This window comes from Stomoxys calcitrans, chromosome 4 (genome assembly GCF_963082655.1).
Source record: "Stomoxys calcitrans chromosome 4, idStoCalc2.1, whole genome shotgun sequence".
Lineage (NCBI taxonomy): Eukaryota > Metazoa > Arthropoda > Insecta > Diptera > Muscidae > Stomoxys > Stomoxys calcitrans.
Window position 1 is genome coordinate 91,036,960 of NC_081555.1, and position 13,312 is coordinate 91,050,271.

The 13,312-nt window shown below is 38.9% G+C and overlaps 1 protein-coding gene across 2 annotated transcripts in view; it reads left to right on the forward strand.

Moving 5' to 3' along the window:
* The window catches only part of LOC106082890 (uncharacterized), a 105,609-nt gene that overhangs the window by 79,770 nt on the left and 12,527 nt on the right, over positions 1 to 13,312 (forward strand). The window contains exon 1 of one of the 2 annotated variants that reach the window (XM_013245632.2): positions 7,652 to 8,167. The exons of the other annotated variant lie outside the window; for it this stretch is intronic. Coding sequence (XP_013101086.2) covers positions 8,115 to 8,167 — 53 coding nt within the window. The 5' untranslated portion in view covers positions 7,652 to 8,114. Of the gene's footprint in view, positions 1 to 7,651; positions 8,168 to 13,312 lie in introns of those variants that run through there. 2 annotated transcript variants of the gene reach the window in all.

Here is a 13,312-nt window from a genome sequence, read left to right on the forward strand (position 1 = left end):
CAATGCTGATATTTTTGCAGGGCTTAGTGTCTGGAGGGCCTTCACCCCCGGAAGCACCCCCAAATCCGGCATACATATTCACCGATCATGGCAATTTGGGGCTCAAATGAAAGGTATTTGAGAATAGAGCACAAAATTCATATCCACTTTCGGGAGTCCACAATGGGGCTCCACACCACTATAGAAGTAAAATCGGGAGATCGGTTAATATGGGAGCTATATTAGGTTATAAACCGATTTGGACCGTACTTGGCACAGTTATTGGAAGTCATGGTAGAACACTACATGCAAAATTTCTGCCAAATCGGACAAAAATTGCGGCTTCCAGTGGCTCAAGAAGACAAATCGGGAGACCGGGTTATATGGGAGCTATATCAAGTTATAGACCGATTCGGACCGTGTTTGGTACAGCTGTTGGAAGTCATAGCAGAATACTACATACAAAATTACAGCCAAATTGGATGAAAATTGCGTCTTCCAAAAGCTCAAGAAGTCAAATCGGGAGATCGGTTTATATGGGAGCTATATCAGGTTATAAACCGATCTGGACGGTACTGGGCGCAGTTGTTGGAAGTTATAACAGAGCACTACATGCAAAATTTCAGCCAAATCAGACAACAATTTCAGGTTCAAGGGGCACATTAAGTCAAATCGGGAGATCGGTTTATATGGGAGCTATACTAGGTTATAGACCGATTTGGACCGTACTTGGTACAGCTGTTGGAAGTCATAGCAGAATACTACATACAAAATTTCAGCCAAATCAGACAAAAATTACGGCTTCCAGGGGCTACAGAAGTAAAATCTGGAGATCGGTTAATATGGGAGCTATATTGGTTATAGACTGATTTGGACCGTACTTGGCACAGTTGTTGGAAGTCATAACAGAACACTGTATGCAAAATTTCAGTCAAATCGGACAAAAATTGCGGCTTTCAAGGGCTCAAAAAGTCAAATCGGGAGATCGGTTTATATGGGAGCTATATCAGGTTATAGACCGATTGGGACCGTACTTGGCACAGTTATTGGAAATCATGGCAGAACACTACATGCATACATACAGCTTCCAGTGGCTCAAGAAGTCAAATCAGGAGATCGATTTATATGGGAGCTATATCTAAATCTGAACCGATATGACCCATTTGCAATCCCCAACGACCTATATCAATATTAAGTATCTGTACAAAATTTCAAGCGGTTAGCTGTACGCGTTCGACTTCTATCGTGATTTCGACATACGGACGGATGGACATGGATAGATCGACTCAGAACGTCCAGAGGAACAACAATATTTACTTTATGGGGTCTTAGACTAATATTTCGAGGTGTTAAATCAGAATGACTAGATTAGAATACCCCAATCCTATGGTGGTGGGTATAAAACAAAATTGACCTCACAAATTCTATTCTTGATTGTCGCGAAAATTTAAGACGATCCGTCTGCCTGTCTGTCCGTTGAAATCACGCTACAGGCTTTAAAAATTAAGATAATTAGCTAACACTTTGCCCAATTTCTTTTTTTGTCCATAGGCAAGTTGAGTTCGAAAAGGGGCTATATCGGACTATATCTTGATATAGCCCCCCTATAGACCGATCGGCCAATTTAAGGCTTTAGGTCCATTAAAGCCAAATTTATTCTCTGATTTCGCTGAAATTTGGCACAATGTTTTGTGTTAGGCTCCTAGATCTTCGTACTGAGTATGGTCAAGATCGGGCCATTTGTAGATATAGCTGCCATATAGACTGTTCTCCCGATTTAAGGTCTTGGGCCCAAAAAAAGACGCATTTATTGCGCGATTTCACTGAAAGTTGGCTCAACGACCTATGTTAGGCTTTTCGATATCCGTGTCATATATCGTTTAGATCGGTCTATATTTAGCCATAGCTGCCATATTGACCAATATTCTGTTTTAACCACTTGTTTTAATAGTGAATTGTATAGACCACTCGCCGTCCGTGCCAAGTTTGGTCCAAATATTTCAATATAGCTGCAATGGGTTCATAAATGATACAATTTTCTCCGGATTATGACGAAAGGTAGTTAACAAATATACAGGAGGTAGTGGGTATCCAAAGTTCGGCCCGGCCGAAATCAATGCCTTTTTACTTGTGTTGCATTTTTAAGTATCTGGAGTTGGAGTCGAGTCGAAATCACTCGGCTCCATAGCCCTGCTAAAAACACAGCTCTAGCACCATCCTGTTTACTAAGCGCATTATCGTTTAACTGATATTTAAGCTTAATTTCCCCTATTATTATACTTCCATAGAAACACATCCAACAGGAATGATTATTGCCTTGGAACAATTATCAGGAAATGTGACAACTCTATTTTTTTGCTGCATCGCAACTATAAATTCTTTGTGGGTTATTACCCTGATTATGAGTAATCTCATGCGGCACCAAAGCAGATTACTATGATGAACAATGATCACCATCATCATCATCATCATAATCAACATTAACACCGTGTTGATCATTATCTGTTTCAGCCGGAACACAGCGCAATTCATACATAAAGACTGACGAGTGCGGTGTGCACAATAAACAAGAACTAGATCTAGTCAATGAGACAGACGAACATGCGAACAGACTCACAGACCGACTGACAATTAGCCAGTTATACTTCAGGCATTGCCTATCCTAATCACATTTGCCGTATTTACGATGTCATTTGATGAAAGATAAGCGAAAATTGCATGTTCTCTCAGTATGGTGTAGGACTCCATGCACTCCAGAGACTGTTCCATGTGCCACGGTTAATTTTGCTGTGCATTTGTTGCACTCAATGAGGCATAGCATTGGGCAAACAGACAAACGGTCAGTCATTCAGCCATTAGTGTTTATATTTACCCGCGCTGGTATTGAAGATCCGCATTAATGATGCTTTATTGCCGGTGGCTCTTTGTTGAGGCGCGTTATCAGATAACCCGAAAAGGTCAAATGACGATGATTGAACATACTGATAATACCGGAATACTTTGCAAAATCAATAAGAACATATTTCAGACAATGCATGATTAATGGAATAAAACTTCATTTTTTAATGAACTGGAAAACCTTAAACGAATGTTTGGCGAATATTGGCCGCTGCCTGCTTTTGGGTCTTGTATACAAAAACACTATTTAAACACAAAATTCTCATGAAATTTTTCTCCAAACACAAAATTTTCATGAAATTTCTTAAAGGACAGTTTCTTTCGAAAAATACAAGCCTTATGGAATAACCCTATAATCATATACTTGTACAGCTTTTATTGTTTACCCCAAGCAAATTAAGTCTAACAACATTTTCATTTCATTCATAGGTTCAAAATAATATAAAAAAAAAATATTTTACATGATCATCTTCACGCTCATCTATTCATCTCAGTTTAAATCACATGACTAGCATGTGCCAAAAACAATGACTAGACACCTATTTCTGGAACAATTGTCCCAACAATTGTCTTCTATTTGTCTGTGTAGCTCAACCACTTGCTACCGTGGGTTGAATTGAAAAAAAAAAAAAAAACAAGTAAGAGCGAGCTCAGTTCGGCCGGGCCGAATCTTATATACCCTCCACCATGGATCGCATTTGTCGAGTTCTATGCGCGGTATCTCTTTTTAGGCAAACCAAGAATATTGAATAAGGTTATTGGAGCTATTGGAGCTTTATCAAATTATAGTCCGATTTGGACCATAAATGAATGTTGGACATTGTAGAAGACATTGTGTAATATTTCAGTTCATTCGGATAAGAATAGCGCCTTGTAGAGGCTCAAGAAGTAAAATCAGGAAAAAGGTTTATATGGGAGCTGTATCGAGCTTTTGATCGATTCAGACCATATTAGGCACGTATATTGAAGGCCATGAGAGAAGCGGTTTACAAAATTTTTGTCAAATCGGATGACAATTGCGCCCTCTAGAGGCTCAAGAAGTCAAGACCCCAGATCGGTTTATATGGCAGCTATATCAGGTTATCCACCGATTTGAATCATACTTAACACAATTGTTGGATGTGATACCAAAACAATACGTGCAAAATTTCACTTAAATCGGAAGAGAATTGCGCCCCCCAGCGGCTCAAGAAGTCAAGATCCAAGATCGGTTTATATGACAGCTATACCAGATTATGAATTGATTTGAATCATACTTAACACAGTTGTTGGAAGTGATAACACTACGTGCAAAATTTCAGTGAAATCGGACGATAATTGCGCCCTCTAGAGGCTCAAGAAGTCAAGACCCAAGATCGGTTTATATGGCAGCTATATCAGGTTTTCATCCCATTTGAACCATACTTAACACAGTTATTGGAAGCCGTAACAAAACACACATGTAAAATTTCAGCCAAATCGGATAATAATTGCGCCCTCTAGTGGCTCAAGAAGTGAAGACCCCAGATCGAATCATATGGCAGCTATATCAGGTTATGGACCAATTTGAACCATACTCAGCACAGTTGTTGAAAGTCATAATAAACCCCCTCATGCAAAATTTCAGCCAAATCGTATAAGAATTGCGCCCTCTAGCGGCTGAAGAAGTCAAGATCCCAGATCGGTTTATATGGCAGCTATATCAAAACGTGGACCGATATAGCCCATTTACAATCCCAACCGACCTACACTAATAAGAAGTATTTGTGCAAAATTTCAAGCGGTGTTGGTGTTGTTATTGTTATTGTAGCCACATGTCTATATGTGAAGCTGGCGATCCTCGTCTAGCTCCTGTAGTTGCGCAAGCTCGTTCCAGTCCAAAGGTCCTATCACCGCGGGAACATGACGGTCATTGGGGCGGCGCCAATAACTCACTTTGTCATATCGAGCATCATAAGCATTTAGTATTTATGCAAGAGCCGGTGCCGCCCGGCCTCTCATTGAGACTAACCACTCGAGCTAAGTTTCTCGTGATAACAATGAGTACCACACAGATCGCAGCTCAAAGTTCCAGTCTGCGTGATGGTCATAGTTATCCCGTGCCGGGATATCATTATTCGTTCGAGCTCTACTGTGATTTTATCAAGCAGACAGACGGACGGACACGGCTAGATCGACTTAGAATGCAGAGACGATCAAGTTAAGGGGTCTCGCATCAATATTTACGATGCTACAAACGAAATGTCTACATTAGTATAACCCGAATTCCTTCGAAATCGGGTACTTAATGCAGCTTTTATGGACTTAAGACCCTTAATCGCAGATCGGTCTATATGGCAGCTATATCTGAAGAAAGGCCGATCTGAACCATATTGGAACCGGATGTAGGGATGCTTAAAACAACTCACTTTTTGAAATTTTAGCGAAATCAGATAAAAATTGCGGCTGTTATGAGCTTAAGAGCCACAATCGGCAGATCGCTCTATATGGCAAATATGTCTGACTATAGACTGATCTAAACAATATTTGAGTCGAATATCGGAAGGCTCTAATCAACGCACTATTTCAAATTTCAGCGAAATCGGATAATAATTGAGGCTGTTATGAGCTTAAGAGCCACAATCGGCAGATCGGTCTATACGGCAGCTATATCTGAATATAGACAGATCCAAACCATATTTCAGTCGAATATTGGGAGGATCTAATCAACTCACTATTTCAAATTTCAGCGAAATCAGATAATAAATGTGGCTTTTATAGGCCTAAGACCCTAAATCGGCCGATCGGTCGGTATGGGGGCTATATCAAGATATAGTCCGATATGGCCCATCTTCAAACTTAACCTGCTTATGGAGAAAAAAGAATCTGTGGAATAGCCTAATATAGCCTAAGTTCCCTTCCAGACAAACTTACACAATCTGCGAAAATTGCAAGAAAATCGGTTCAGCCGTTTTTGATTCTACGAAACAAACAAAAAATCCGAGTCCCATATAGTCGTGATGTTTCATATGCCCATTTAAGGCGTTTTCGGGGAGTAGGGTGACCCCCTATACTTCAATCTGATTTTGTATGCCAGGTTCGTAATCTACTCCCGAATGCCTTTCATTTGAGGCCCATATTGACATGAACGTCCAATATGTCTGTTTGGGGGAATTTTGGGGTGGGGCTGCCCGATGGGTACTTAGACCCACATTTCAAAACCACATTCGTATTCTATTTTCCAATACCTTTCATTTGATAACCGTATTGTTCCGATCGGTCCACTTTTGATTTTGGGTGGAGTTTTTGAGAAACGGGGGAGGGTCCGCCCCCTTTCCAAAATCAACAAATTAAAAAGCCTATTTCTTCTACCTGACCATACTGGCAATCTACTCCCGAATACCTTTCATTTGAGTCCCATATTGTCATGATCGTCCAAAAAAAACATATTTTAGGGGGTTTTTGGGGTTGGGGCGGCCCCCAGTTACTTGAAGCCAATTTTTAATATGAAATTCGTACTCTACTCCTAAATATCTCTCATTTGAGTTCCATATTGTCCAGATTGGTCCACTTTTATTTTTGGGTAGTACTTTTGGGATAAAGGGGAGGGTCCGTCCCCCTTCCGATATCAAAAAATTATTTAGCCTATGTTTCCTTCCAGACCGACCTACACAATCTGTGAAAATTCCAAGGTAGTCGCTTCAGCCGTTTATGAGTCTATACGGAACAAACAAACAAACACAAATTTAATTTTATACATAAGATTTTTCCAAAATTTCAAGCGGCTAGCTTTACTCCTTCGAAAGTTGGCGTGCTTTCGACAGACGGACGGACTGACTGATGGACGGATATGGCTTAATCGACTTAAAACAACATGACAATCAAGAATATATATACTTTATGGGATCTTAGACGAATATCAATAACGAAATTATTGGGTTGCCCAAAAAGTAATTGCGGATTTTTTAAAAGAAAGTAAATGCATTTTTAATGAAACTTAGAATGAACTTTAATCAAATATACTTTTTTTGAACTTTTTTTCTAAAGCAAGCTAAAAGTAACAGCTGATAACTGACAGCAGAAAGAGTCACAAGCTGTGAAAAAATTTGTCAACGCCGACTATATGAAAAATCCGCAATTACTTTTTGGGCAACCAATAGTATACCCCCATCCTATGGTGGAGGGTATAAAAATGATGCATAAAATAAATCCACAATCTCACAACAAAACCACAAAGCGGACATTGCTATTACAAAAAAAAAGTGTGCATGTTATTATCTACATGTTTGACTTTTAAAAACCAGATGATAATCATTAAGTGTGTGATAATAAAAATTTCCAATGTGAAAAACTATTGTCAGGTGGGTTTCAAGTGTTTCCCAAACCAAATTTTCATTGCCAAGTAGGAAGGGCGCACAAAATTAATGAAAACAAGCAAAGTACGCTTGCAAACTTTGTTAAGACAGAAACTGCAACAACAACAACAACAATTATATATTCGTAGAATTAGTAGCCATTGTTAATTTGCAAGTTGATGAAGTGAGATATGTATGTAGCAAGTGAGTAAGTGCACCTGAACAAATTCTCACGAGTGTAGTGACAATGCGCAATCATTTGACATTGTCTGTCACCGGCAAGCAAAAGTGTGCTGTTGTTGAGCATTTGAAACTGTCCCATGAACAAACCGGCAATAATAATAATCGAAAGAAAAAACTACACTTTTTTTTTTCTTTCTATTATCATGATGGTTAATAACAATGAAAGGAAAATATTATTATGAAGCAGCCAGCAATAATAAAAAAATGTTTATTTTTAGAAAATTTTAAAATATATTTATAACAACTATCAAAGCATTGCCCTAGGCAAATGGAACAAAAAGACACACCAAACAATATCATCATCCACAATAACAAGCCTGAGAAAATGTAGCATTGCTCAGTGTTTGTGTAGCGCCATACATTCAACCAGTGATAAATTTCAATTAAAATTCAAATAAAGCTTGAAATGTTAATGGGATTAAATGCAATAAATGAATGTTAAAAAAAAAAAATTTAAATCTAAATCTCGGTAAGCCACCACACCATAATTGTTTAATGGATTTGCCATAAATTATATGAAGAAGAAAAAAACAACAACAACAATTGAAGAATATTAAACTAGAAATTGTACAAACCACCAATGAATAGCAAGTGGAAATAATCAAAACGAAATCAAATCGATCATCGCAAATTCATTTATTAAGCATCTCAACTTGTGACGTCTTTGAAATAGCTGATAAAATGCGCGTAAGCTTGCCTGGTGACTTGTTAATCCAAAGTGCTTTTGATCCAAGGTATTAATTGTTCTTATTTTTTAATCATTTATGTATTTTTATAAAAACTTAAATTTTAAACCAAAAAAATGGAAGGTGTTTAAAATTTTTAAAATTTTTTTGATTTGACTTTCATATGAGGAACATTTCTATACTAATAACTTCACGAATCTCTACAAGAATCCAAATGTTCTATTTAAACTCCCTGCTGCATATTAAGAGTATGATGGATACGAATCTGATACCAATATATAGGCTAAATGTCTAGGGGGACGCTCTAACCAATGTTTGCAACTAAGCGAAATGCGGATAATTGCAAATCGTTTCATTTAAGCGAAGTTCATGTAAATGAAAATGATCTTCAAATGATTGAAGGAACTGAAATTATAAAAAAAAATCGCAATCTTTCAAAAATTCTTTGAATTAAATAATCAGTCCGTTTATTTCAATTTTCAATTCCTATCGAAAAGTTTACCAGACCACTATGGTGTGTATCAAGCGGCGAGCCTTGTAATTAAAGAAGTGGTGGAAGGACTAAGATGTAATGTTATAACGACGATTAGCATAAATGTCTTCCTAGACAGCCAGACAATTATCAAATCCCTGGAGAACCTATTTCTGAATTCAAAAACCGCCCTCGCCTGTCGCAGATCTCAAAATTCACCTGTTCTAGGTGCTGGGCCACAGAGATATCCCTATCGAGCTTGCGAGACTAGGAACTACCTAACACATTCTGGGGGAACTGGTATCTGTGGCTATGCCTCTAGCGACATGTAAACTAAGTCTTCAGGATTAGGTCCGAAGGGCAACGAATAACATATGGTCACAAAAATGGGGTTGTGAACATTCCAAAATTATGTGGCCAAATCTAGACTTGAAGAGGATTACCGCTTTGCTGTCGCTGGCTAGAAGAGACGTTTCAGTCATAGTGTCCCTCACTGTCACTATCCGTTACTATCCGCTTAGAAAACAAGCTGACAAATTGAAGGTTGCAAGTAATGACTCGGCAAGCAAGGAATACATTCCAAGGAAACTGGAATCTGTGGGTACGACTCTAGCGACATGTCTTCAACGAATGATAGATGGTTGCAAAGGAGGGGTTGCGGGCCCTCCATAATTATATGGCCTAATCTAGACTTGAAGAGGTCTATGCCTTTGCTGTCGTTGGCCAGAACCGACGTCTGAGTCATTGTATCCGTCATGATCGGAAAACATGCTGTCAGACTGAAGATTGCAAGTAACGCCTTTGGGAGAAATTGTGAGGACAACGGAGAAGAGACTATAGAATATCTGTTGTGTTTCTCACCCACTGGCAGGCAGAAGGAGTTCCAGGTTATCATTTCCTTGAGAACTTGTCTGAGTTAATGGATATGAACATTCGCAAGTTGTTGGGCTTTTTAAAGCGATCTGGATGGTTCAACGGTAGGAACTACAAGGCAATTTCATTCTCCTGCTGCTGTAGTATCGCAATGGATGAAAACGTCTAAGTGAGTCTGATGGCAGAGTGCCACTTAAACCTAATCTAACCTAGAGGGAAGACCACCGTAGCGCAGAAATAGGCATGTCCACCTATGACACTGAACGCCTGAGTTCGAGTCCTGACGAGAACATCAGAAAAAATTTCCAGCGGTGGTTATCCCCTCTTAATGCTGGGGACATTTGCGAGGTACTATGCCATGTAAATCTTCTCGCCAAAGAGGAGTCGCCGTGGGCTATAAAAAGGTGGCCCCTTATCATTGAGCTTTAACTTGAATCGGACTGCACACATTGAGCGTGAGAAGTTTGCCGCTGTTCCTTAATGGAATTTCATGGGCAAATTTTCATTTGCAAAATTCGAAAATTTTCAATAATCTTTTTAATTGGATCAATTAAAAAATTAATTGCAAGTTTAGAAATTTTCAATCCTTTTTTTTTGTCATTGAACATGCAAATTTTTTCAATTACTCCTTTAAAAACGGTGATTGATATAATCCTTGTCGTGATTGAAGCGGTTTCAATTAAAAAAACTAAGGCCCAACATTACGAACGTGGTTCAAAAATGCAACTTTCATCATGAAAGTTCCATTGAAGAACAGCATTAGAATCTCCTTCTCTCATCTCGTATTCGCTTCAAGTTTTAGATCAATGATGAGCGTTCTCCATGGCTCAAACTCCCAAATATATCGCCAGTATAAGTGAGGACATAATCACCGATTAATATTCGGCTCCTCCTCTTTACCTCAATTTTCGAAAATGACATGTTCCGAAGTTGGGTGCACCAATTTAAACGAAATGTTTGTACCCATATGGTTATCCGCAAGCGCAAATCTGGGTTGAAAATGTTGTCAAGTAACAGGAACAAAGCCCTACCTCAAAATCCACCAATGTGGCATGTAGCACTATTGGGAGAATAAGGGTATCAAATAAAAGATGTTTAGGAGTGCAGTACGAAATATTGAAATTTGGGGGCAAGTGTCCCTGGGTGTAGAACCGCCGCTAATCAGGACAACATGGATCTTAAATGAAAGCTCTTTACGAGATTTTATGAATCTGACAACCAAATTTGGGGAAAAGTCTGTGGAGTCCATCCTATCGTCAAACCCCCATTACCAAGGGAACATGTGAACGATATGAGACTGGTTTGTGGGTAGAGTAACTAGGTACTAATGGCGGGCTTGGCATATGCCCCAGAAAGACTGTGCTGGTACTTTTCACCATGAGGAAAGCACTGAATGTTTTCAGGGACCTGTCCTCAATGGGGTAGTGCGGCTGCTGTTTCCGTAGGCCAAGCATTTTGGTGTGATTCTTGACTAGAAACTAAGCTGCAGAAAGCTCGTCGAGGAAGGAATTTAAAGGGGACAGAATGGACTCTCCTGCAGCAACTCCATGGGAAGGAGTTGGGAGGAGCCGTAGGCCGGAGACAGTGCACTGGATGTTTACGTCTGTAGAGCCAGGAGAAGTAAACCGAGATAGGCACTGAAGCACGGTAGCCTCCAGTTTGAACTATTAGAAAGGCTATTACACACAAAAAATAATGCATTAGCCATAAACTTACTTTTCGACAAGTAAACTTCTTTTATGAAAAACCTTGGAACTTTGTTGACGATAACTTTGCAAGAATTTGTGACGAATGCAAAGAATAGGTGTAAAGATTCCAGTTTCGCTGCAATTTGTAAATTGGTACCCCGTGTTTTGGTATCCGAGGGGGGAGCTGAACCTCCACCTTACCCCAATTTTTAAAAACGTCAAATGGATGCACCGATTTAAGCGAAATTTGGATTTACACGCTTATGGCAACCCAAAAACACGAAATTTTTGCAAAACTTTGGTATCAAATAATCTAGGGGAACGCCCCACCAAGAAACCCCACCCAAACGGACATGTTTATCGATTGGGACAATATGGGTATCAAATCAGAGGTATTCAAGAGTAGAGTACGTACTTGATTTAACAATTTGACCTGAAATGTAGGGGGAACGCCCCACCCCCAAAATTAACCTCAGGGGGGTTAATTTTTGTCCGATTTAGCTTAAATTTTGCACATAGTGTTCTGTTATGACTTGCAACTGCTACCCAAAGTACGGTCCAAATCGGTCTAAGTCTAAGACCCATAAAGTATATATACTCTTGGTCGTCATGAAATTTTAAGTCGATCTAGCCATGTCCGTCCCCCCTTCCGTCCGTCCGTCTGTCGAAAGCACGACAACTTTCGAAGGCATAAAGATAGACGCTTAAAATGTTGCACAAATACTAGTTATTATTGTAGGTAGGTTGGGATAGTGAATGGGCTAAATCTGTCCATGTTTTTATATAGCAGACATGTAAACCGATCTTGAGTCTTGACTTCTTTAACATCTAGAGGGCGCAATTCTTATCCGATTTGGCTGAAATTTTGCAAGTGGATTTTTGGTATCACTTCCAATAACTGTGATAAGTATGGTTCAAATCGGTTCATAACCGGTTGCCATATAAAAAGATCTTGGAAATCAAGACTTCTTGGGCCACTAGAGGGCGCAATTTTCATCTGATTTGGCTGAAATTCTGAACAAAGAGTTTTTTACTATGACGTCCAACAACTGTGCTAAGATTAGTTTAAATCAGTCGATAACCTGATTTAGCTGCCAAATATACCTATCTTGGATCTTGAATCTTGACTTATTTAGCCACTAGAGGGCGCAATTCTTATCCGATTTGACTGAGATTTTGCATGAAGTTGTTTGTTATGAATTCCAACAACTGTTTTAAATATGGTTCAAATCGGTCCATAACCTTATATAGCTGCCATATAAACCGTTCTTGGGTCTTGATTTCTTGAGCCACTAGAGGGCGCAATTCTCATCCGATTTGTCTGAAATTTAGCATGAAGTTGTTTGTTATGACTTCCAACAACTGTGCTAGGTATGGCTCAAATCGGTTCATAATCTGATATAGCTGCCATATAGACCGATCCGATATGACATCTAACAACTGCGATAAATAAGGTTCAAATCGGTACATAACCTGATATAGCTGTCATATAAACCGATCTGGGATCTTGACTTCTTAAGCCTATAGATTATCGTTCAATAGCCTGATACAGTTCCCATATAAGCCGATCACTCGATTATGCTTTTTAAGCCCCTACAAGGTGCAGCTCTTATCTGAATGAACTGAAATATTACCCAATGATTTCTACTATGATCTTCAACATTCAATTCACTTATGGTCCGAATCGAACTATAACTTGATATATCTCCAATAGCATAACCATTATTATCCATTATTCTTTGTTAGTCTAAAAAGAAATACAGCGCAAAGAACTCGATAAATACGATGCATAGTGCACGCTCTTACTTGTTTTTTTTTTTTTGGAAGTGGGCCCTGGTTATGCCAATTAACTTTTTAGCTAATTAAGTAGGCATACACTTGGTTCTTCCAATAGCTCATATCTACTGTCAGCCATATTCCGAGAAGATAAGTTTGTATTATTTTCTCGTTGTTGTTGGTATTGTGTTTTTTTAAAGATATAGCATAACGATAAATAATTGATTTAATTAATTTACACCAGTTGTATCAATATTTGATACTGCATGTCGTAGTTATGGCACGTTTATGAGCAAAAGCGATAATTTTTTCATTTAACACTTATTATTGTTATTCACGTTGCAGAATCATATGCTCGGTGTATATATAGCAGCAATAGATTTA